The sequence below is a fragment of the Dendrobates tinctorius genome, unplaced genomic scaffold (genome assembly GCF_039654945.1).
Source record: "Dendrobates tinctorius isolate UK_male_01 unplaced genomic scaffold, ASM3965494v1 ptg000165l, whole genome shotgun sequence".
In the NCBI taxonomy this organism is placed as follows: Eukaryota; Metazoa; Chordata; class Amphibia; order Anura; family Dendrobatidae; genus Dendrobates; species Dendrobates tinctorius.
Window position 1 is genome coordinate 7,402,419 of NW_027361832.1, and position 25,825 is coordinate 7,428,243.

At 44.0% G+C, this 25,825-nt stretch overlaps 1 protein-coding gene across 3 annotated transcripts in view; it reads left to right on the top strand.

Moving 5' to 3' along the window:
- Window positions 1-25,825, top strand: part of RGS22 (regulator of G protein signaling 22) — a 162,502-nt gene that overhangs the window by 70,420 nt on the left and 66,257 nt on the right. For all 3 annotated transcript variants that reach the window (XM_073550453.1, XM_073550454.1, XM_073550455.1), the window contains exons 14-16: window positions 479-580; window positions 15,904-16,098; window positions 17,597-17,689. In XM_073550453.1, coding sequence (XP_073406554.1) covers window positions 479-580; window positions 15,904-16,098; window positions 17,597-17,689 — 390 coding nt within the window. The remainder of the gene's footprint in view (window positions 1-478; window positions 581-15,903; window positions 16,099-17,596; window positions 17,690-25,825) is intronic.

Below are 25,825 nucleotides of genomic sequence, written 5' to 3' on the forward strand. Positions count from 1 at the left end.
CCTTAAAATTATGACAATTGCTCATTATTTTGTTAAAAAAAAATTCCATATTAGAACTTTCTAAAGGGTTTTTGGTATAGATCTTGTTGTAGTCCTGGATTAGAAAGAAAAAAACAGAAACAGCACCACTCTTTCACATAGACTGTGTCTGGTATTGCAGATCAATCTCATTGAAATAATGAAAATGAGCTGCAATACTGGACACCTATAAATGATTTCTGGAACTCAGAGATTTTATAATCCTGGACAAGTCACTAGACATACAAGGTTTTTTTTCTTGGAGGATTGCCACAAGAAGAACCAAACCAATACCTACTAAGAGTTGCATCAGCGGCCTGTCACCCAGCCAACCAACACACCTGCTCTTTTTGCTGAGCGGCTAGTACTCTGAACCAGCTGTCTACAGATAGGCGTTTCTCTTTGTTACAAAATTAATGATGTCTTTATAGCTAACAATGCGATCGATCTTGTGTTTCAGCTGTGGGAGAATGGTGTCCACTTCTGGTTTGATCTACAGTCCTATCATCACATGTTCTACCAAGAGACTCTACAACCTTTTAAACTACGCAGACATTCCCAAGTAAGTGGTAAATCTAAGGAACGGGATGTTGTGTGCCGAGCATGATCAGATTGCATAATGCTCTTTAGATTTTATGATTCTTTTGAATTCCACTTAGGGAATATTTTTGTTATTAGTGAGATGGACCCTTAAATGAACCCAAAACATATGATGTATAGCGCTATCAGATGTCACTACAGGATTATTAGATATTGTGCTTGTGAGTTTATCACAAATCATCAAAAATATCAGCATCCAAAGACATAAAGGAAAAAGACACTCATTTTTATTAAGCACATTTCCATGCTATGAGCAATAAATTATTGAATATAGATTGTTGTGATAGAGGGATCAGTCACACAAGATTGTTAGAAAAACATTATGGTCCTAATTCATTAAAGGGGTTGTCTGGGCCAAAAATCTGCAATTACTTTGTGGCTGCACACTCTCCCGGTATTCCCAGTTCGAGTCAATGGTCACATCAGCACATGTTTGTGATTTGTATACTTGCGGTCACATGATGACTAGACATGTCCAGCTTTTCTCAATGCAAGTGAATTGAGAGGACATATACCACCAGGAATACCAGGGAATTCGGCAGTCACATTGAGTGGCTGCAGTCTTTAGTCCGCAGCCTGGGCAACATCTTTAACACTGGTGTTTTGTTTGCCAGTCTTAATAAAGAATGCGCTGAACTAAGATGCTCCAAATTCAAGAGACCATGCCTCTAAATGAATTTAACGCATCTTAGAACTACTGTGCGCCTCTGCCGCATATGTTACTCCAGCCAGAGGTGGGTATACATTTCTTTTCATAAATTATGATCAATTTATCTGGTGGTTTTACACCGTCACCACCAACTTTTCTATGGAGCGCCCTCACTCACCAGGGCCGTGGGGTACTCGGTACCAGGCCAGTTGATCTTCTCAACGGGGGTTGTCACGGCAGCGGTGACCCGGTCCGTGGCCCTGGGGCTCCATTGCAAAGGGGGGTTGTTTCAGTGTGCTTATGGTGGTAAAAGTTTATAAGTGATTCGTGACGCCACCTGTGGTGTTCGGCAATAGAGATGTAAGTCGACGCTGCAGACAGATCCTCTGGGACAGATGGTGTGGTGCAGCAGTGATGTTATAGCCCTCCACAGGCAGGGTTGGAGTCCCAGGGCAGTGTAGGTGAAGTGACACGTAGATGGTGTAGTGTCAGGCGCAAGGGATGTAGCAGTGCTGGGCAGGTTGGCGCCGGAATAAGTGGAGGACACCAGGGCATGTAGTTCCAAAGCTTTACTCACAGTCTGTTGCAGATACAGGTGCCCGCATCCGTGCCGTGTCCTCCGGGTCAGGAGCTCAGCCAACTTCCAGGCAAGATGAAGTACTCCTTTCCAACTCTCCGCCAACTTATGTGCCTTTTCTGAACGTCTCCTCTTATAGCGCCTAAGAATGAAGTACTCTCAGTACTGAGTTACACTGGAGTGCCTCCTGTCAGATGTTCCTATGAACTCTACTTGTACGGCAGACAGCTGTAGCCTGCTTCGGGGACTCCTTACTACCTAGTCCCGGCTCACTCACGTTGCTGTTGTGCCCCCAAGTCTCAGGTGGGAATAAAGTGGTCACTACTTCTATTCCTCCAGTGTCTGCTGCAGGACCATTAGTATCCGTACAACCTCGGGGAACGGACCCCGGCCTTGCGCTTAGAACTTGAAAAGGGTTCTCCTCTAACCCTGGTCCTTGTTCTCTTATTCTCCTTACATTCCATCCTAATCCTTCTTCCCAATGGAGAATCAAGCTTCCTTTCTCTGTCTCCTTCCTGTGCCAGCAGACCCAGATCACTGTGGCCTGCTGTAGCACTTCCTTCTTCCATCCCTCTCCCGGGGATCTTCTCTGTCTCACACTCCGTCCGTCTACATCCTCACTCTCTGACTGAGTGAATGACTGACTCACTAACTCAACTCTTCCCGCTCTTTTGGGTCAACTAAACTCCACCCACCTCCCAGCACGTTTCGTGTTCCAAGCAGGGAGCCACCAAGGGGTGCTATGCTATACTCCAAGCAGGGAGCCGCCGAAGGTGCTTTGCTGCATTACTTTGTGGTGTGGGGGTGCAAGTGTTGGAGCGTGGTCAGTTGTCTACACCTTACCTGGATGGTGGGGTACCACACCTCAGGAGGAGGTGCAGTACCTCTGTGGCGACTGAACCCTCAGGGGTGCCACATCTACAAGTTGACAAAGTTGGCCAAAGCATCAAATTATGCAACATTCCAAAATGTTGTTAAAAATTGCTTGATGAACTTTGTTTCTGGGCAGGAGTGGGACTAGATCTTTTGGTGCCAAAACCAGGAATTTCAGAATGCTCATCTTTCTTCTTCATTCATTTTACGTCATGAAAAGGAAAGTGCTCCTCATATCGGAAACTATTTATCAATTGCTTGAACTCAGTGGAAAATGTTATGTCTTATAGCATAAATGTAGAAAAATGACTCTGACCGCACATCCAAATATTATGCATTGATCTAATGCAGTGAAGCAAATTTTGATCAGACTGTATAAAGTCACAGCGAACCTCTTAGTGGGTCGCTCACCTGTTGAATGTAGCGCAGTGAGGCAACCATCACTGAAAACACAATGCCGGCAGAGGGAGTAACAGAGCTGGATCGGCGATGACTGATGCAGAAGAGCTGGAACAGCAATAACTAGTGCAGCAGAACTGGATCAGCAATGACTGATGAAGAAGAGCTTAAACAGCAGTAACTAATGCACCAGACCTGGAACAGTGATGACTGATGCAGCAGTGCTGAAACAGCTTTGTTTGGGGAAGGAAAGCTTAAGCAGCAGTGTCTGATGAAACAGAGCTGGAAAAGCAAAGACTAATCAAGCAGAGATGGAACAATATTGACTACTGAAGCAAAGCTGGAACAGCACTGACTGATGTAGCAGAGATGAAACAACAATGACCAAAATTAGCAGGGTTGTAGCAGTAATGGCTGATGTCGCAATGTTGGAGCAATGATGATCGAAATAGCACGGTTGCAGCAGCGGTGGCTGGAATAGCAGAGTTATAACTGAGTGGAAATGATGCAGCAGAGCTGAGGATGCAGTGGTGGTACAGTAAAACAGCAGGAATATTAAAACTACCTGAATACACAGATTACATCCTGCTGTTTCAACCATCTTAAATTACCCAATGAGATGTTTTCATTGGAGTGAATTTGGCTGCTGCAGGCAAGATGAGAGTAGGGTACAGCATTAGGTGCTGGAGCTAGAACAGGTGAGTAACAGAAAAATAAATGAAGGAAAAAAAAAAAAATTGCATATATATATATATATATATATATATATATATATATATATATATATATATATATATATTATAATATATATATATATATATAATATATTGTGCCCCTTTCCAAATTGGCATCTTAAGTTGCTGAGCACTCATTTGTGTCAAAGCTCAATGACAATTGAAATAATGGAAAAAGTAGGAAGAACTGGTCTGTACTCATTTTTTTGCCCACCCTCAGTTGCATATGCCCTTATGCAGACTACTTAGCAAGATCATTAAAGAGGTATTCTATATAAATATTCATCAAGCCACTGGGGTCTAGGGGCTAACATCTCTCCTTATGGAAAATGAAATTTCTGACATGCCAGTGTAAGGAGACTTATAGGCCATGCAATGCTTGAATGGGAAAGTAAACATGCAAATTGCCTCTTCACAGAGGAAGAGGACTTGAATTCTACTGCCACCTACTGGAAGTAACAACCCTAAAAGTCAATATCGACCCTTAAGAGCCTTGCCACATTACTTAGGATGAAAACCAAACCAGAATCTCTATTTGCAGACGTGTTAGTCGGAGGCCTCTCATACAGCCCAATCAAATCAGATATCTTGCTTTGCACCAAGGAGGGGCAACACCCTGAAACATGTGTCTGGAACTAGAAATTCTGATTTGGCTTTTATTCTAAGTCATGTGGCAAGGCTTGTTAGAGTGGAGTATTGACTTTTAGGATTGCTTCTTCCATTGGGTGGCGCTAAAGTTCAACTCCTCTTTCTGGCACCTATCGCAAGAAAGGAGGATTTGTGCCCCCCATTCTCCCCTGACTGAAAGACCAGGAGTTAAGTGTAGCTGCAGTGTAGATCATGCTCTTGCCACGCCACTATGATCCAAGTGTATGGCCAAGTGAGAATCAATACAGAATCACTGACTTATCAATATATTTGTACTCAGCTTGCATGCCGCTAAGTTTATGCTATGCTTTGGATGTAAAATAAATCTGTAGCAAAAAAGTCAATTTCTCTCTCACCCATGACAGCACCACGGAGAGAGGGGGTCCGCCCATCAAGGACAGGAACATACAGATAAAAAGGTGGCACCTCTCCTCCGCCCCCAGTTGGGTTCCTGTCCTTGACGGGTGACCCGTGGATCCTGCGGCAGCAGCAGCTTATTTTTGAAGAGGAGCCAGGACCGTCCCGTTTGCAGTCCTGGCAGCGGGGAGGCCCCTGCCGCAGTGGGGTCGGTGCCTGAAGCCGCCACCGCTGTAACCGAGGGGCTGTACAGGGTGAGCGGGCGGCAGAGGACCGAGCCGCTGCTCCGGAAAGGAGAATGGGGCTGGGGGATGCTGGTACACGCGGGGGCAGCGCTGCGGTACACAGGTGTACCAATATGGCGCTGCCCTGGAAATGGAATGACGACTTCCGGGGACTGCGCACTCCCCGGGGGCACAGCGGGGTAGGCTGGGAGAAGGAGGTGACGTCAGAAGAACGTGGGAGCTGCTCCTTGCTGGAAGCATCCTGTAAACATGGAGGACAGCAACCAGCACGAGGAGCAGCCAATACAGGAGCATAAGCAGCAGCAGCAACAACCCAGACACCACCATCGCCGGCAAAAAGAAAAGGACGGGCGCGAGGGCCGGTCCAGTAGCCACTCCACGTAGCGGAGCAAGTCGACTGCAAGGAGCAAGTCACCTTCTGTGGATCAGCCCGTGAGGGATCCGAATCCACCTCCTGGACCGGTACCTGCAACCGCGCATAATGGGGTAAGTGATCTACATGAATGTCCCCCATTATAATAGACTTCTTTCCCTTATTAGGGAAAGAAGAAAGAAAAAACAAAGAACAGGGAATGCCCCACCTGTAGCAGGCCGCTACCAGCAGCTTGGGATAAAAAACTCTGCAGCTCCTGCATACAGGAAGTTCTTTGTGCTGAAACCCCGGATTACGCCTCAGATCTAAGAGCGGTAATCCGATCGGAGTTTCAAAGTGCCCTTTCATCCCTAAAACACAAAGAGAGGGGAAGGAAAAGGGACACAGTAGCAGCCTCCCAGTCAGAGGCCTCGACGTCAGGGGAAGTTACATCACATACTTCAGACACCGACTCGTCATCCTCAGATGAGGAAACAGAAGGTCGTCATTGTTTTCCCCTGGATGAGGTAGACATGTTAGTAAAGGCAGTAAGTTCTACCATGGGGGTAGCAGACCCTCGGCCAGATAGATCAGTCCAGGACATAATGTTCGGGGGACTAGGCCAAAAGAGACGCAGAGTGTTTCCGTTAAACGAAAATGTACAGGGTCTGATAAAAAAAGAATGGGAGAGACCAGATAGGAAGAACTCCACGGTTCACTCCCTTAAAAGAAAATACCCTTTTGACGAGGAGGCTTCCACGTCCTGGGACAAAGCCCCGAAGTTAGACGTGACAGTCGCCAAAGCCTCGAAAAAATTTGCACTCCCCTTTGAGGATATGGGTACTCTAAAGGACCCATTAGACAAGAAAGCCGATACTTTCCTCAAGGGCACTTGGGAATCAGCAGGAGGAAATCTTAGACCAGCGATAGAGGCAACTTGTACCTCCAGAGCCCTCATGGTGTGGGTGGACCAACTAGAGAAGCAGCTAAGGGAGGGTACACCCAGGGAGAAGATCCTGGAATCCATTCCTGTGATAAGGGGAGCGGCGGCCTTCTTAGCCGACTCTTCGGCTGATTCGGTAAGGTTGTCATCCAAAACGGCAGCCATGTCAAACGCAGCCCGAAGAACGCTGTGGCTTAAATGTTGGCCTGGGGACTTACAGACTAAGATGAAACTATGTGCCATCCCTTGTGAAGGGAAATTCCTATTTGGAGAGACATTGGATGACATCCTCCAAAAGGCGGGGGATAAAAAGAAGGGATTCCCAAATTTAGGCCCTAAAGGCTTTAAAAGGTCCTTTCGAAGCAAAACGTTTTTTCAGAGGAGACCCCCGAGAGAACAGAAGTAGGACGATAGAAAGAGAGACAGGGGGTTCTTCTTTGGTAACTCGTCCCGAGACAAAAAGCCCTCCAAATGACTGTTTGCCCAGGGTGGGAGGGAGGCTAAGCTTTTTTCTCCCAGCCTGGAGGAAAATATCGAACAACCCTTGTTTATTAAATCTGATAGGATCAGGGTTAAGGATAGACTTTCTCTCTCTCCCACCTCAAAAATATGTAGTGACCCCACTAAGATCATCAGTAACAGAACAAGAAGCCCTCGAAAAAGAGGTCCTAAGCCTGTTGAACAAAAGAGTCTTCCAGGAGGTTCCCCCGCGGGAGAAAGGCAGAGGATTCTACTCGCCTCTCTTTCTAGTAACCAAACCGGACGGTACCTTCCGAACAATTATAAATCTAAAGAGGCTGAACGATTATGTCAAAAACGAGAAATTCAAAATGGAGTCGATCAAGTCAAGCATCAAAATTCTCTTTCCACATTGTTTCATGGTAGTATTAGACCTCAGCAATGCCTACTATCACGTTCCCATCCACAAAGACTCCCGAGAATACCTCAGACTTGTGGTCTCCATAGGAGACGAAATAAGGGAGTTTCAGTACAGGGCCCTGCCATTTGGGATTTCGGTAGCCCCGCGAATCTTCACGAAATTAGTGGCGGAGATGATGGCTCACTTAAGAGAACAAGATGTTTTTATAGTCCCATATCTGTACGACTTTTTAATAGCGAGCAACTCGGCCCAAATATGCAGGGAACAGAGGGACAGAGTGATGGACACTCTAAAAAAACCTCGGCTGGCTCCTAAACCTGAAAAAAATCAAGGCTGGAGCCCAGAAAAGTCCAGGAGTTCCTAGGCCTGACACTGGACTCAAACACCCAGGAGTGTTACCTGCCAGACCACAAAAAGGAGAGGATCGCTCAGATGGTAGCAAGAGCGATACAGAACCCTTCCATGACGCTAAGTAAAGCAATGTCACTATTAGGGTCCCTCTCCGCTTGCCTGCCGGCAGTCCAGTGGGCACAGCTACATACGAGAGATCTCCAATGGGATGTTTTAGCCAACCAGTCAGCTTTAAGAGGTCACTTGGAAGGTTATGTCACACTACACTCAAACTATTCGTTCCCTAGCTTGGTGGGAAAACAGAGACAACCTATCCAAAGGGATTCCCTGGGTGATAAAAGTCACACACATAATCACCACGGATGCTAGTCCCAAGGGATGGGGAGCACATATGAGCAACAGGGTGGCTCAGGGGGAATGGGGAGGTCAGGAACTAGATGCCTCCTCAAACCAAAAGGAACTGTTGGCAGTAGGCTACGCCCTAACACACTTTCTACCGATATTAAAGGGACATCATGTCCGCATATTTTCGGACAATCGAGTGACGGTGGCCTACATGAATCATCAGGGGGGAACCAGGTCCCGAACACTAATGAACACATCCTTCAAAATTTTCACGCTAGCCGAGGAAAACCTACTATCCCTATCTACACTACACATACGGGGAGCAGAAAACCAGACAGCAGACTTTCTAAGTCGCACCCAGCTACATCAAGGGGCGTGGGTTCTAAAACAGTCCATTTTTCGGAAGATTGTAAAAATGTGGGGAACCCCGGACATGGATCTGTTTGCCGACCACAAAGCAAAAAAGTGGACGCATTTTGTTCCCTGACCCCAGGGGGAATCCTGGACCCTGGATGCGTTTATGCTTCCATGGACGCAGGGCCTAATGTATGCCTTTCCGCCGCCCATTCTCATTCCAGCAGTCATAAGGAAAGTCAGAGAAGACAGGGCACGAATGATACTAATAGCCCCTTTTGTCCAAAAGGAACTTGGTTTTCCTGGCTGAGAATACTGTCAATAACCTACCCCTGGGTTCTACCAGATCTCCCCGACCTTCTGTCCCAAGGTCCCGTGTTACACCCTCGGGCAGTGAACTTCCATTTAACAGCATGGAATTTGAAAGGGCACTGCTGAGGGGGAGGGGGTTCTCCGAAAACCTGGTTTCCACGCTACAAAAGAGTAGGAAACCGATCAGAACCAGGGCCTATGGTAGAACTTGAAGGAAAATTCTATTCAGCTCCGGGGTAAGAGTTCAGGATGGAGTACAAATTGACAAAATTCTCGAATTCCTGCAAAAAGGGTTAGAGCAGGGGCTGGCAACTAATACATTGAAGGTACAGATAGCGGCTGTAGGTGCCCTTTATAACCAGGATGTGGCAGGCAACCCTTGGGTGGCACGGTTTATGAGGGCTGCAGCCAGGTCTAGACCAATAACCACCCAGAAAATACCATCATGGGATCTAAACCTAGTGTTGTCTGCACTAACAGGGCCCCCATTCGAGCCCATCCAGTCAGCACCCCTAAAAACCCTATCATAAAAACTATACTTGTAGTGGCCCTAACATCCGCTCGCAGAGTGAGCGATATTCAAGCTTTGTCAGCAATACCCCCGTTCACTAAAATCCTAGACAATAGTCATATTAAAACCTGACCCAGCATACCTACCTAAGGTGTCGACACACTTCCATAGGTCCCAAGAAGTGGTCCTTCCTTCCTTCTGCCCAAACCCTAGGAATAGGGGAGAGGAGAAATTTCACACCCTGGATGTGAAGAGGTGCCTAGTTCAGTACTTAGAGGCCACCAAGGGATGTAGGAAGGAAAGGTCTCTTTGTGTGTTTCCAGTGACCTCGGAAGGGACTCAAGGCATCCAAGAGTAACCTAGCAAGGTAGATAAGGGATGCGATTGCCCTGGCGTATCCATCCAGTGGATATACCATCCCGGAGGGTTTAAAAGCTCACTCTACAAGGGCAATGGCGACCTCATGGGCAGAAAGATCAGAGGTATCAATAGAGCAGATCTGTAAGGCGGCCACCTGGTCAACACCTTCTACCTTTTTCAGGCACTATCGCTTAGATCTAGCCTCTACGTCTGACCTGACCTTTGGGAGAAGGGTCCTTCAGGCGGTGGTCCCTCCCTAAGCTACCAATCTCTGAAATTCTCTCCGTGGTGCTGTCATGGGTGAGAGAGAATAGCTTAGTTACGCACCGATAACGGTGTGTCTCGGAACCCATAACAGCACCCGATTATTCCCCCCCTTCACGTGTGCGGTGAGCATGAGTTAATGTGTGTAAAGTGGTTTTGTTAGACACGGGGCTTCTCCATAATATGAAATATTATAATGTTATGTATATACTTTTGTTGTTAACTAACCGGGAGACCCTCTGATGCTCTGTAACCAACTGGGGACGGAGGAGAGGTGCCGCCTTTTTATCTGTAGGTTCCTGTCCTTGATGGGCGGACCCCCTCTCTCCGTGGTGCTGTCATGGGTTCCGAGAAACACCGTTATCGGTGAGTAACTAAGCTATTCCTCTGCGGATTTTATCTGCGATTTTGGAGTAAGTGTATTTTCATGCTCAGCAGCAAAATATATAAATGTTGTAATTGAAAAGCAAATATTTATGGGGTCAGACTGAACTACTTTACAGCTAGCCAAAAAATATTATACATCTTTAAAGCTCAGTCTTTCACTTGCATACTTTGGCATCATTTGTTTCTTAAACAGGTCATGAAAGTTAGTGAACCCTTGACACTTTATTTATTACATCATTTAAAAACATCACATAAAAAGTGGGCTGTTTATATGGGATTTTTATGGCGCTAATTAAAATATATCCTGGAATAAAGTTTTCTCCAAGAGCAAAGTAAAGTTTGACAAGTTTAATAGGAAGCCGTGAATGGGACGGTGAGGCACTATACAGTATATACTACACTGATATTCCTATAGCAAGTCTGGCAACATTCCACATACACTCTAAGACTTTATGTGCATTATGGCTGGTGTTATTATATATGCACCATGTCTTCCTCAATCACGTAGACAGGTACTATAAGGGGAGCGGAGTTTGGAGGGATTTGGGCCAAGCACATCCGAGAATTTCAGCAAAATCTGCACAACAAAAGTAGTGTAAAATTTGACAAAATGTAGCTCCTAAATGGAGGACTTTTCCGGTGCGGGTTCACACCTCTTTATAAATTTAAATGTGAATCTTACTTCAGATCACAGTTCGTCATGATCGGCATTTAAAACACTAGTCTTGCTAAAACGGGGCCCAGGTTTAGTACTCTTTTATGTGAAGGATAAATGATTATTAGACAGAAAGCGTTGAGGGTGCCACTATTGGTACATTATGGTACTATTGGGCATTATTGATGAGAGAACGTGCCCAGGTACTAACCAAGTGACTTCGTCGTGCTCAAATATGTTCGAGTGCCCTCGGTTGAATGTCTCGCGGCTGTTCGACAGCAGCAACACATGCAGGGATTACCTAACAGCCACGAGACTTGCTGAGATCGCCTAACAAACAGGCAACCCTGCAATTGTTATGGCTCTCGAACAGCCGCAAGACGTGCAGGCGCGGGGACTTGAACGTATTTTTTGAGCACACCAAAGTCACTTGGTTAGCAAATGAGCATGCTTGATAACCTTATCAGAACATGCTCACTCGTCACTACTGGCCATCAGTCAGATGTCATTGGCTTTTTTCGTATGCGCTAATTTGGATCAGTGTGCTGGATCAGATTTTCATCAGTGTCACTTTTTCCATCACTGACTCATAATTTTTTCTTTCATACAACAAAAAGCTGATCGAGATTTCTGAAGTTTCTCATAGCAAAAAATATGAAAAAAGAACAGCACTAGGGTGTCATCAGTGTGCTTTCCGAGTTCTTCACAAACCTGAGTGGGCAAGTTTGATCCTTGACTAGAATCTGAAATGGACATAATTTTTTTTTTCTGGGTGACGCAGCCCGCAAAATAAACATCGATGTGTGTACAACCCCATAAGCTATAACGTGTATGTGTGCTGTAAAAAAGAATGGATGTGAAAAATGGATGTCTGAATGAGATTGTCTTTAGCCGGGTTGAGTGCTCCTGCTCCTTCGTTTTAGCAATTAATGAAGGGTCTCAGCATACGGACTGATCCAAACTTCTAACTTGTCACCATGATATGTCAAAAGTTTTGTAAAATTGGAATTACACTTAAAAAAAACAGAATGCACCGAAAATTAATAATGGCTATATAAAACAAAATAAAAAGGAAAGACAAATCAAAGAAAGAACTTGAATTGTGCAGCTGATTTCTCTCTCCGGCCTCTGGGTGACAGCAGATCTCTATATTACACAGTAATATGCCAGTGGACATCATTATACATAATGTGACCCCTAAAATAAATCCAGGAATCCTAAACAGACCTCATGGCATCGCTCACATACGAGAATGTTCACAGACAGATCAGCCGCTTGGCCTGGATACTGACTTTTGTTCTCTCAATGGCTTTTTAAGCCCTTTGCACATACAAGATTTGTTTTCATTGGAACAAATGTGAGCGTTAATCTGATTCCTCACCAAAAGCGGCTACAAGCTAAGTGTTCACGATATCTGTGCGCCTATGGCATAACACGGTGTCATGACTGTGAGAAAAATAATTACAATGGCTTTAGATATCATAGGCACGTTACCAGCCTTCGTTCCCGGCTCAGAACACATGTCTATAGAGATGTTCTTTGGCCTCTGTATATGATTCAGTTTCACTAATTTTGTAGCTTTTGACACATTTCTGGTGTCTTTAGCCATCGTTGTATGCAAAGAGGGTGTCATTCTTTTGGAATATTACCAGTAGCTAAAGATTAAGTTAGGATAACATTCCCATGTCATGAAAACATTCATTGGAACACCTGTTGCTGGGGTTCAAAATGGGTACCATGAGAAAACGGGGTCTGCAGTTCACCTACCATTGAGTAAAAAAGGAAAACCATGTTTAATATATGTGTACAGCGCAATTAATTCATCTCAATAGATTACCTGGCTCCTCTGACTCTACCCATCACGTAGGGGCCAGACTTGTGCTTTAGGCCTAATTCAGACAACCATTTTTCACATACATGTTCTGTGTTTTTCACAGATAGTCTATAATGGGTACATGTTCTAAGGGCTGATTTGCGGACCATACATCCTCAAAAAATAATCACGGAGAGATCAAAATGTTGCACACCTGTCTTGGGCTTTGTTTCCTTCCCCTGAATCCACTGCCCTCTGCTGTGCTACACATTGGGTTTTGCAAGTTACCCAGAGTGGATCTATGACATAGTCTCCCTAGACCTATTTAAGGCCCATTTAGAAACACAATTGTGTTTAGGGCTTGGGACTCTAGCCCTATGTTTGGTGGCTCCACCATCTGGACTTTTTTTGTTTGTGCTTGCATTCGTCTCTGCTTGGTTCCCCTACTTCCATGTTCTTGAGATTCCTGTGTATGCCAAGTCCTCGCTGCACACGTGCCTTCCTGTTTGTTGCATCAGCGCCCTGGGTCAGTGTGCCCATCCAGACCCAAGGCTTAGAGGATCCGTCTCACCAGAATAGGCCAGCACAAAATTACCCATACAAGTCTATGGGTCCAGGAAAGTCACGCAAAACACAAGGATACTGTCTGTGAGTCGTCCATTTTTAATATTGTAATGCTTCAGAGAAACTTTCTTTTTTTTTTTTTTTTTTTTTGCACATGAGAAAATCACTGATGGTACAGCTGACACATTGACCAAACACTGATATAAATCTGACCCAGCATACTGATGAAAATCTGCACTCCCGCATGGGCCCTGTCACACCCTCTGCAGCCGCGATTGTTGCTCCTCTGATGGGATGTCATAAAATAGCCTGTACCATTGTGTGCTATAAAAAAAAGGTGGAACTTAGTGCTGTGTACTATGTTCATTTTACAAGGCACCTTTGCTCTGCTTTTTCATGCGGAATCTGCTTGTGCAGGTACCCTTAGACTGGTTTCAAACCATGACCTCGTCCCCATTCATCACTCTCTTGGAGGCTTCTTTTTGAATACCCCAAAAAATGATGTTCAGTAGTCCCCCCCCCCCCCCCCCCCCCGGCATCAACTGACATTAATCAGGCAAATAGTCCAAAATATGCAACTAGACTCCATTTGACCTTCTCTCTTGGCTAAAAAGGTCAGGCACTACTGGAAAGGAGGTCAAACATTTGCTCTTTTTTACTTAATTTATAGTGATGAGCCAGCGTGCTTGGATAAGGTGTTATCCGAGCACACTTGTGTCCTAATTGAGTATTTATTATCCCCCTCTAGTCCTCTTTGGTCAGACCTCATATGGAATACTGTGTCCAGTTTTGGGCACCAGATTTTAAAAAATACATCAACATACTCAAGCAAGTTCACAGAAGAGCGACCAGAATGTTGACCGGTCTGCAAACCCAAGTCTTAGATGGGAGTAGTGCATTTACAGCCCACTATTCCACCGGCGTCTGCTGCAGAACCATTAGCGTCCATACAACCTCGGGGACCGGGCCCCGGCCCTGCGCCCAGAACCTCCAGGCAGGGTTCTTCCTCTAATCCACGTCCTCTCTGTTCCCTTTTACTCCTTCGTTCCGTTCTAATCTCTCTCTCTTATGGAAGATCGGGTTTTAGTTCAATGTCTTTCTCCTTCTTTCCTTTCCCGTGCCAGCAGACCCAGGTCACTCAGGTCTGTTGCAGCACCTCCTTCCTCCATTCCTCTCTCAGGGATCTTCTTTCCTCACTCCTCTCTGAGTGGCTTCCTCTCCTAGACTGACCTCGAACTCCCTGAAATTCTAAACCTTCCCCCTCTTTTATGTATTCTCAACTCCACCCGCCTCCCAGCACGTTTCATGTTCCAAGCAGGGAACCACCAAAGGTGCTCTGCTACACTCTAAGCAAGGAGCCGCAATGTGGCTTTGCTGAACTACTCTGTTGTGTGGGGAGCGAGTGTTGGAGCGTGGTCAGGAGCCTCCAACCTACCTGGATGGTGGGGCACCACACCTCAGGAGGAGGTGCAGTACTTCTGTGGCGACTGAGCCTTAGGGGCGCCACATACACATCAGAGTCAATTTTTGCATTCATGTAGCATGACTTTGCTGCTGTGTTGCATCCATTTTTACAGACTGAAGGAGATAAACTGTCTGAACTTTTTCTGTCCATTGACTCCTAACAATGAATCAGTGAAAAACAGATGAAAGATGGAGGGAAGACTGAAGTGCAAAGTATGTCTGATCTGTTATATACAGATCCTCATAGATTTTAATGGCTGAGTCTGACTCGCAAAATGGATGACAATAGGACATAAGGCAGAGTCAAGCTTCTGTATAACACGTACGACGATCGCATTGCAATGTTTGGACTGGCCGCTGGCTCTGGTGACCCAAGTATATTTGTATGCAGCTGTCATGGTAGGGTCAGGAAAGCCGATGGACAGTCCGAGCATTGCGATGCGATCATGGTCCGTGTTATACGGCTGTCTGATTGCGCCCGTACAATGCGTCAAGGACTAGCTCCTTTTTTATACAGATGAGGGTATGGATCATTGGCTATTTATTTAAGTATAAAGGCTTTATGAACAACACCAGTCTTGATGGGAGTGAGTTGGACTCCGACATTCCTGACTCATTAAAAATTGCATTCCTTAGTCTTAATGAATCAGGAGCACCTGACGAGTGGTGTGCACCTCACCACAAATCTCACTCTAGTCAGGGACTGGAGTAAGATTTCTGGTGTACAGATTGCCAGAGCTCTTCATGAATTGGAAGATCTGGAGTGTCACACCCATGTTCCAGCCCTTGCTTAACCTACTTCGGCAGAGCTAGGCAAAATTCGCATGAAAACACCAAAAGTTTCTATATTTTTGCCCAACCTCAATTTTCATTTCAAATTTAGCAACTTATTAAAGTGTTTTTTACCAGATTTCTGGTGGAAACACTTTGATGAACCGGAGCCAAAGTTTTCTCTTTCAGTCACAGCTGTCTAAAGTCATACCTGGCCAATTTAAACAACGGACATAGACAACCCGTCGTTCAGCCAGCTGTGAAATTACAAGTCTCATCAAGACCTTCAGTCCTTGTAGAAGCACAGGTTACACACATCCGTTCTAAAACTTGGGTTTTCTCCACCCCTCTAAGCATTCATGATAGGTGCAACTAAGAGTCTAACTGTTGTCAAGTTCTTTCTTTCTCAGCAAAATTTAAATCCCACATTGAAGTCACAGAATGATTTATTGACCTGAATTTGGTTTTCTCCTCCAGCTCATTTTTGGCACTTACCTTGCTCCTTCAGCTTCCATGGACATCGGTGTTGAGCGGAACATAAGGAAAGAGATTTACCAGAAATCTGATCCACCTTTTGAGGATTTATTCGACTTAGCTGAAGAATATGTCCTCATGATTCTACTCGCCGCCTGGACACAGATGACTGAGTTAGACAGACAGAGCTTTGGGAAAGTATGTGTTCTACCCTGTATGGGGCTAAATATCAACATACAGGGTCACCGTACAGAACTGCGTGACATACAGTTGGAGTATAAATGGCCGGCGGTTCCATCCACAAACAAGACCTACCACTATGACTTCTTGTATACAGTAATATGAAGAAATCGGAACCTCCTATTGTCTTACAGAAACAAACTTACAGAAGTGTTCTACTTTTGCTTTAGTCTTCATTCAGACGTCTGTGTTTTTCACATACTAGAAAAAAGTTTAATACATTTTTTTTATTCAAACTTTATCAGATTTTCAGCAGATTATCATCAGAGCTTTGTCCAAGTTTCATCAGTTTTACTCGGACAAGAAAAAAATATATCTCCAACTTCTATCGATCAGTCTGTGGCATTCAAGTGCTGTCCAATTTTTTTTTCACGGACCCATGGACTTGCATTGCCAATTTTGATCTGTCACTCGGATGTCTCTGCGATTTTGGCACAGACTGCTTGGTCCAACGAAAAAAATCAGACATGTGAACAGCCCCATAAACTATGTGTGAGAACCAGGAATAGAACTCGTACGTGAAAACTAGACGTCTGAATAAGTCCTTATTATGGGTACATTCACATGTACTTCATAGACATGTACTGCAGCAGTATACAGACCAGTTGCAGCCTATGTGCTGGTCCACAGGGACATCTGGTCTTCGTGAAAAAAATTTCACTTTGCGCTTGGCTGGTCTAGTTTACAGACCAGACTATTGTATTTAAATCGCCTGCAGTTCCTGCAGCTGTGGACAAGAAAAAAAAAAAAAAGTTTCTGTAATTTGTGGATTGTGATTGGGTCAGTAGGTTCAGAGCTTGATAGAAATTAATCTAACGTTCATACTTGTTATCAATATATCCAGCAAAGCCAGAGCTGACCTTGTAACGCTACTCTGCTGGAGCGGAAGGGTGACAGCAGCAAATAGAGGGGTGGGCATCATTGCTATGAGTAGTTGGTGTGAATCGAAGCGCACATCCCATTCCATCGGCTACGACACGTTTATGGCCACTGGACTGGAGCAGGAGAAGCGCCTCTTATCTGCCGGCATCTGCAGATTTCTAATAGCTGGCTAATCTAAAGAAGAGCCGCAGATGCCAGGGGGTAAGAGGTGGTACTGCCTCTCACGTGCAGCTGCCACAGTCCGCTGCTGTGGTTGATGGAATGGGACGCGCAAATCGATTCACGCCGACTCTTCTAGTTGGCCATTTAACAGCGTAAAGAGTTTTTCGCTTGTTTTATAGTGAGAATTATTATTTGGTACAGTCAGCTGCTCCGCATCACATCCCACAATAGTCAGAGTAAAATAACCGCTGTTAGCAGAGCGATGACAGATTTATCATTATAAACACATCAGGATTTTTGTGTCACAACAATGGACAGATGGTCTTCACATTCGTTTGTCAATGTATCCCCCTGCACAGGCTGAGAAGTCGGCAGCATTTCTTCATTGCTTTGTTTTATTCCTTTTTATTAGGTAGAGCTGGTTGAAGAATCTCGCCAGCTGGAGTCAGCGAACTATCGAAAGCTTCAAGCTCTGCAACAGGAGAAGGCGTCCAAGAAAGATGAGGTAAGGTAATAGCTTTACTGCATTAGTTTGGAGAAACGTTCTCCAAGTTTTTCATGTAACGGAAAAATATAAAATTCAGGATTGAATATTTAGCAAAAGTTTAAAAAAAAAAAAAGAGTAAAATCCGTGTTCTGAATTTTGGTGCAAAATATGAGCTCTGTACAACTATGCTTTGTGCTTTTGAGCAAAAATATATATGAAGACTTTTTTTTCCTTTGGAATTGCCCAAATTCTTAGAGAAGACAGTAATATAAATGTAAAAAAAAGGAGCATGAAGCCTTTCATGGGATAAGTGAAGAGTCTCCGCGAGCTCAACGATCACTGGGTTTTGGCCGTTGCAGCTGAAAAGAGGAAATCGGAAAAACCGCGCGCCGATAATTTGGGCTCATCTTTCATCGTTTTTAAGAAATCTCAAGATGGAAGAGGCCAGGAGCCATTTGGTGAGCTGCATTTCTTGCTACATGTTCACAGACTTACCAGTGGAAAAGCCAAACTTCACATGCCACAAATGCAAGCTTGTGTCCCTGTTGGAGGAAAAGTTGCAAAATCTCGAAGAGAGGTTAGCTACGTTGAAGATCATTAAGGAAGGTGAAGAGTTCTTGGACAGAGCAGAATTATCTCTTCATGTTACAGAAAGAGAAGAAATTCGAAGTGCACCTGAAGAAACAGAGGAATGGAGACATGTGACCCAGAGAAGCAGGAGGATCAGGAGGCAGTCAGCACCCATACTGCTCAGAAACCAGTACCAGGCTCTCACGCAGGAAAACAATGAAGAAATACATCAGGATAAGACTTTGCCAACAAGCAGCAACCTTGTACGCCTTCAGAGTCCTCCTGGATGGAGAAAGAAAAATGTTGTGAAGAAGAAACGGAGAGTGGTGGTCATGGGGGATTCCCTGTTGAGAGGAACTGAGGCCGCTATCTGCAGACCGGATATAACTTCAAGAGAAATGTGTTGTCTTCCAGGTGCAAAAATTAAAGATGTGTCTGACAGGATATCAGGACTCTTCAGACCTACAGATGACTACCCATTCCTGCTACTACATGTGGGGACAAATGACACTGCAAGAAACGACCTGGAAACCATCTGCAGAGACTTTGATGACTTAGGCAAGAAAGTGAAAGAACTGGGAGCGCAGGTGGTCTTCTCTTCCATCCTCCCAGTGGATGGCCATGGAACAAGGAGGTGGAATAAGATTCTGCAGGTGAACAACTGGCTACGTCGATGGTGCCGTCAGCAACGATTTGGATTTCTGGATCACGGAGTGAACTACTTATACGATGGACTACTTTCTAGAGATGGGGTGCACCTTACGAAGACTGGTAAGCATGTATTTGGAAGTCGCCTTGCTACACTTGTAAGGAGAGCTTTAAACTAGAACAACATGGGAAGGGAAGCAAAAGACCAGAAAAAGCCATACACCTGACAAATGCTATTGAGAACTCTGCTATTAGAAGTGGAAAGGAAGAACAAAGACGAAAGAATCTAATTAATAAAAATATTGGAGAAAGAGAAACCAATCACAAACTAAAAAGTTTCTATACTAATGCACAAAGCATGGGCAACAAACAAGGAGAATTGGAACTACTAACACAGGAAAAGAAATATGATGTCATTGGAATCACTGAAACTTGGTGGGACAATACACATGATTGGAATACAAGACTAGAAGGATACAACTTATTTGCAAGAAACAGACTTGATAAACGAGGAGGGGGTGTCGCATTGTATGTTAGAAACGCGTATATCTGCACAGAGATTGAAGCTTCAGAGACTGGGAGTTCTGTGGAAGCTGTTTGGGTAAGAATACAAGGACAGAACAATGGAAAGGACACCATTGTAGGCATTTACTACAGGCCGCCTGTGCAAGCTGAAGCTATGGATGAACTCTTTATGCATCAAATGGCCAAGTTCTCCAAAAAATATGACATAGTTGTCATGGGAGATTTCAACTATCCAGACATTTGTTGGGAATCTCTCTCAGGCAAAACTAACAGGTCAAGGAAATTCTTATCCTCTCTTGCTGACAACTTTATCTTCCAAAAGGTCAGGGAGAAAACAAGGGGAACTGCTACCTTGGATCTAATCCTTATAAACAGGGAGGAAATGGTTGAGGAGGTAAAAGTGGCTGGGACCCTAGGAGGTAGCGACCATGCTATTTTAGAATTTTGGATAACTAGAGGCGGAAGACCTGTGAAGACTCAGACGTCAAGGTTAGATTTCAGAAAGGCAGATTTTAAGGGATTCAGAAAGAGAATTGGAGGGATCCAATGGCTGGATATCCTTAAAGACAAAAATGTCCAGGAAGGATGGGAAATCTTGAAAAATGAAATTCTCAAAGCACAGTTGTTAACAATTCCGAAAAGAGGGAAGAATAGGAAGCAGTTAAGGAAACCAGGATGGATGAACACAGAACTTAAGCACATGCTAAAAAGGAAGAAAAAAATGTTTATAAAATGGAAAGAGGGAGGCATATCTAAAGAAGAATATAATGCTGTCTGCAGAACCTGCAGGGCACAAATCAGATTAGCTAAAGCTGAAAATGAATTGAGGCTTGCAAGAGATGTCAAAAGCAATAATAAAGGATTTTGGGGATATATCAAAAGTAAAAGAAAAGTCAAAGATGCTATAGGATTTTTACAGGATGAAAATGATGAAATGGTAAGACAGGATGTTGAGAAGGCTGAACTTTTAAATTCCTATTTTGCATCTGTTTTCTCTCAGAAAGGAAATGTAACATCAACTGTTATTCACTGTCCTATTAAGGGAATAGAAGAATCCAGGATATCTATAAACAGAAAGATAGTGAGGAAACACTTAGCTAGCCTAAATGAATTCAAGTCTCCAGGTCCAGATGAATTACACCCCAGAGTACTGAAGGAGATAGCAGAAGAAATTTTTGAACCCCTCTCTATAATCTTTGAAAATTCTTGGAGAACAGGAGAAGTGCCAGAAGACTGGAGAAGAGCAAATGTTGTTCCTATCTTCAAAAAGGGGAAGAAGGTGGACCCAGGCAACTATAGGCCGGTGAGTCTGACTTCTATACCAGGAAAGATCTTTGAACAAATTATTAAACAACATGTATGTCAATACCTGGATAAGAATGAAGTGATTAAACAGAGTCAGCATGGGTTTGTAACTAATAAGTCATGTCAGACTAACTTAATTTCCTTCTATGACGGTATCACTGATTGGGTGGATCAAGGAAATGCTGTAGATATAGTATATCTTGACTTCAGCAAAGCATTTGACAAAGTCTCTCATACAATCCTTATTGAAAAAATGATTAAGTATGGAATGGACAAGGCAACTGTTAGGTGGATTCATAACTGGCTTAGTGATCGGACCCAAAGAGTGGTCGTAAATGGCTGCACATCCAGTTGGAAGAATGTCTCAAGTGGGGTACCACAGGGCTCTGTCCTGGGCCCTGTATTGTTCAACATCTTTATCAACGATTTAGATGAAGGAATTGAGGGTAAACTGATTAAATTTGCTGATGACACAAAGCTAGGAGGGATAGCTAATACTAGAGAAGAGAGAGAGAGGATTCAAAAAGATTTAAATAAACTGGAGAAGTGGGCAGCAACTAACAGAATGGTTTTTAACAGGGAGAAATGCAAAGTACTACATCTGGGCAATAAAAATGGAAAAAGCATATATAGAATGGGAGGAATAGGGCTAAGTGACAGCACATGTGAAAAAGACTTGGGTATACTAATAGATCACAGACTGAATATGAGTCAACAATGTGATGCAGCAGCAAAAAAGGCAAATGCAATTCTAGGATGTATTAACAGAAGCATACAGTCTAGATCACGTGAAGTCATTATTTCCCTCTACTCCTCTTTGGTCAGACCTCATCTGGAATATTGTGTCCAGTTTTGGGCACCACATTTTAAAAAAGACATCAACAAACTGGAGCAAGTTCAGAAAAGAGCGACCAGAATGGTGACCGGTCTGCAAACCCTGTCTTATGAGGAAAGGTTGCAGGATTTGGGAATGTTTAGTTTGCAAAAGAGAAGACTGAGAGGAGACTTAATAGCTGTCTACAAATATCTAAAGGGCTGTCACATTGTAGAAGGATCAACTTTATTCTCATTTGCACAAGGAAAGACTAGAAGCAATGGGATGAAACTGAATGGGAGGAGACACAGATTAGATATTAGAAAAAACTTTTTGACAGTTAGAGTGATCAATGAGTGGAACAGGCTGCCACGAGAAGTGGTGAGTTCTCCTTCAATGGAAGTCTTCAAACAGAGGCTGGACAGACATCTGACTGGGATGATTTAGCGAATCCTGCTTTGAGCAGGGGGTTGGACCAGATGGCCCAGGAGGTCCCTTCCAACTCTACGATTCTATGATTCTATGAAACAAGTACTACCATGTCAATACCTCTATCAATGTATAAGGGCAAACCGAGTATGTGCTTGGCTCCTTGTGCTCGCCTGCATAGATGACGGGTGCAGGAATTGCCCTCTATTTACATGTCCTAGTCTGATCCATAAATCGGACCAGGCTGGCACATGCTGCATTTTTGTCATTAAAATGTAACCCTAAGAAGACATTCACACCAACATATTTTCGAGTGCTGTTTGTGTAAGAAAAAAAAAAGGTTTTAACTTATTCCAGTGATGTGTCACTTGCTGGGCTGCATGCTGTAGTTTTGATAACATTTCTGTTTTATCTGCTGCAGTTCTCTGAATGCTGAGATCTGCATAACCCCACCAACATGCCACTGATTGGTAGCTTTCTGTGTACACTGTGCATAGGCAGAAGGCTGACAATCAGAGGTGGGGGCAGGGCTATAAACTGCTCATGAATATGGTGGACTACATGGCAGCAGGTTTACTTGTCTTCTAGTGATAATCTTCTGATGCTAAAACACCGATTTTGTAGAAACTGCAGCAGGTGGCACAGTGGATGATATATGGTTCCTCAGTAGTGTTGTACCTCTAAGATGCTTTCCAGGGAGTAATAATATATCCTAAATCCTTTTTAACTATACAATATTATCATTTTATGATCTATTAGTATATATTGATATATCATATAGTTTCTCTATGTATGTCCATTTGGAAAGGTGCCCTGGTCCTCTCCCATTTTCCAGACCCTCTGCTTCTGGCCCTCGTCGGCGTGTGACCAGAGCATTATGTGAAGGAGGCTTCTCATCTTACCAGCTAAGCCAGCCTCTTTCTTAGGCTCTGCATGGGCTGTGATATAGAAGGGGGCTGGCTTTGCTTTTGAATATTGATGTAAATATTACGGTATAAAGTATATAAATAAGTCCACCAGATCCCGTGTTACAGTAATATTACAGTAATATTCTTCATATTCTTCCCTACAAGTATTACTACTTTGGGAGAATACCTCTGTTTTAAACGTCAGATGCCCAAGACACCTCTGAACCATTTTCTGTTGAGCACGCCGAATGCTTTTGATTTCAAATAAATATTTTCATGTATTTTATGTTTTGTTTTTTTTTAAGTATTGTTTTGTTGGCAGTAGAATATCAAATGGAAAACTGAATGTGTAAAGCCTCTTACGTCAGAGGCAGACTGCTACACAATATGTTCTTTTGCAGTCCAGTTCGTTTTGTTTCAGCATCTGAGTTAATCATGTGAAGAAACAAACATCGTTTTACACTTTGATACAATTGACGTTGCAAAGAATCCAAGAAACATCATTAAATTAATCTCCCAGATTCTTTGGAGCAGATGTCAGGCGTGAATGACAAACCTAATGTACCGAAAATCACAACAGCGACTGCCCCGCAACCTCCAAACCGTATAATCCTTTCTTAGGCAATCAGTTTTCATACTTGTAGAGATTAATTGACAGAAAGGAAGAACCTCAATTATCATCTCCTCTTAATGGCAGCGTCCGTTTTAAATACATTTAGTAAAAACATTGCTCAAAATCCCATGAAACACCCACACGGGCATTAAAAATGTCAGGAATACAGAATATAATCTGTAACTGTATCTTGTTGTCTGTAGCACTGACTGCCAAGACCTCCCTATGAATACAACACATATAATATAAATCACAGTGATGGATTGTGCAGCCTGATATAGTTGTGCTATACATAATCAACTATTACTGAACTGATGTCCACCCACGGCAGAATGTGCACAAAGCCTTATGTAAAGGCAATCTATCATATTTGCTAATTCTACAGTCGTGGCCAAAAGTTTTGAGACAGACACAAATTTTGTTTTCCATAGTTTGCTGCTTCAGTGTCTTTAGATCTATTAGGCTAAGTGCCCACGTTGCCGAAATGCTGCGGAAATGTCCGCAGCATTTCCACAACTCCCTGCCGGAATTCGCATGCGTTTTCCCACAAAATACAAGCGTTTTAGCTTGCAGAATGCTTGCGCTTTCCAAGCGATTTGAAGCATCGCTTGGAAAAGTGATTGACAGGCTGGTCACACTTGTAAGTTTTCACACCTACAAAGAATGGAGAGCCTGTAATTTTTATCGTAGGTACACTTCAACTTGGAGACAGAAAATTACATTGCATGATTTTTACACAATTTACTTGCATTTTATTGCATGAAATAAGTATTTTACACAATAGAAAACAAACCTTAATGTTTGATACCCAGACCCTTTGTTTGCAATCAGAGGTCAGACGTTTCCTGTAGTTCTTGACCAAGTTTGCACACACAGCAGCAGGGATTTTGGCTCACTCGACATACAGATTTTCTCCAGATCTTTCAGGTTTCGGCGCTGTCGCTGGGCAGTTGAGTTTCAGCTCCCTCCAAAAATTTTCTATTGGGTTCAAGTCTGGAAACTGGCTGGGCCACTCCAGGACCTTGAAGTGCTTCTTACTGAGCCACTGTTTAGTTGCCCTGGCTGTGTGTTTTGGGTCATTATCATGCGGCAAGACCCAGCCACGACCCATCTTCAATGCTCTTACTGAGGAAAGGAGGTTGTTAGCCAAAATCTTGCGATACATGACCCCATCCATCCTTCCTTCAAAATGGAGTCCTCTTTGCAGAAAAGCACCCTCAAAGTATAATGTTAGCAACACCATGCATCATGGTTGGGACAGTGTTCTTGGGTTTGTACCTCATCCTTCTTCCTCCAAACACAGCGAATGGAGTTGATGGCAAAAAGATCTATTTTGGTCTCATCTGACCACATGACCTTCTCTCATGCCTCCTCTGAAGAATCCAGATGGTCATTGGCAATCTTCAAAAGAGCCTGGACATGTGCTGGCATGAGCAGGAGGACCTTGCGTGCCCTGCAGGATTTTGATCCATGATGGTGTAGTGTGTTACCAACCGAACTGTTTGAGACTGTGGTCCCAGCTCTCTTCAGGTCATTGACCAGGTCTTCCTGTATGATTCTGGGCTGATTTCTGACCTTTCTCAGAATCAACCTTGTCCCACGAGGCGAGATCTTGCATGGAATCCCAGACCGAGGAAGATTGACAGTCGTCTTGTGTTTCTTCCATTTTCTACATTCTGTCTCTCACAGTTGAAGTGCATAAAGAATAAAAATTACAGACCTCTCCATTCTTTGCAAATGGAAAAATTGTGAGTGAGCCCCCCCCCATGGATGAAAAGCCCAAGCAAATGAATGTTCTCAGGATGCTTTAATGTTGTCATGACACAGGACTCTCCTGGGATGCACGGCCTCCGCATTCCTATCCTGGTATACATGGCCCCCTCATCCCTATTCTGATATGCATGGCCGCCTCATCCCCATCCTGGTGTGCATGGTTCCTCATCCCCATCATTGTTTGCTTGACTCCTCATGCCTATCCGGGTATGCATGGTCCCCTCATCCCTATCCTTGTATACATGGCACCCTCATCCCTATCCTTGTATGCATGGCCTCCTCATCCCTATCCTTGTTTGCATGGTTCCTCGTCCCTATCCTGGTATGCATGGTTCCTCATCCCTATCCTGGTATGCCTCAATCTCATATTTATCCTGGTTTGCATGGCTCCTCCTCCTGGTATACATGGTTCCTCATCCCTATCCTGGTAGGCATCCATCTCATCCCTATCCCAGTATGCATGGCTCGTCATCCCTATCCTGGTAAGCATGGCTCGTCATCCCTATCCTGGTAAGCATGGATCGTCATCCCTATCCTGGTAAGCATGGCTTCTTATCCCTATCCTGGTA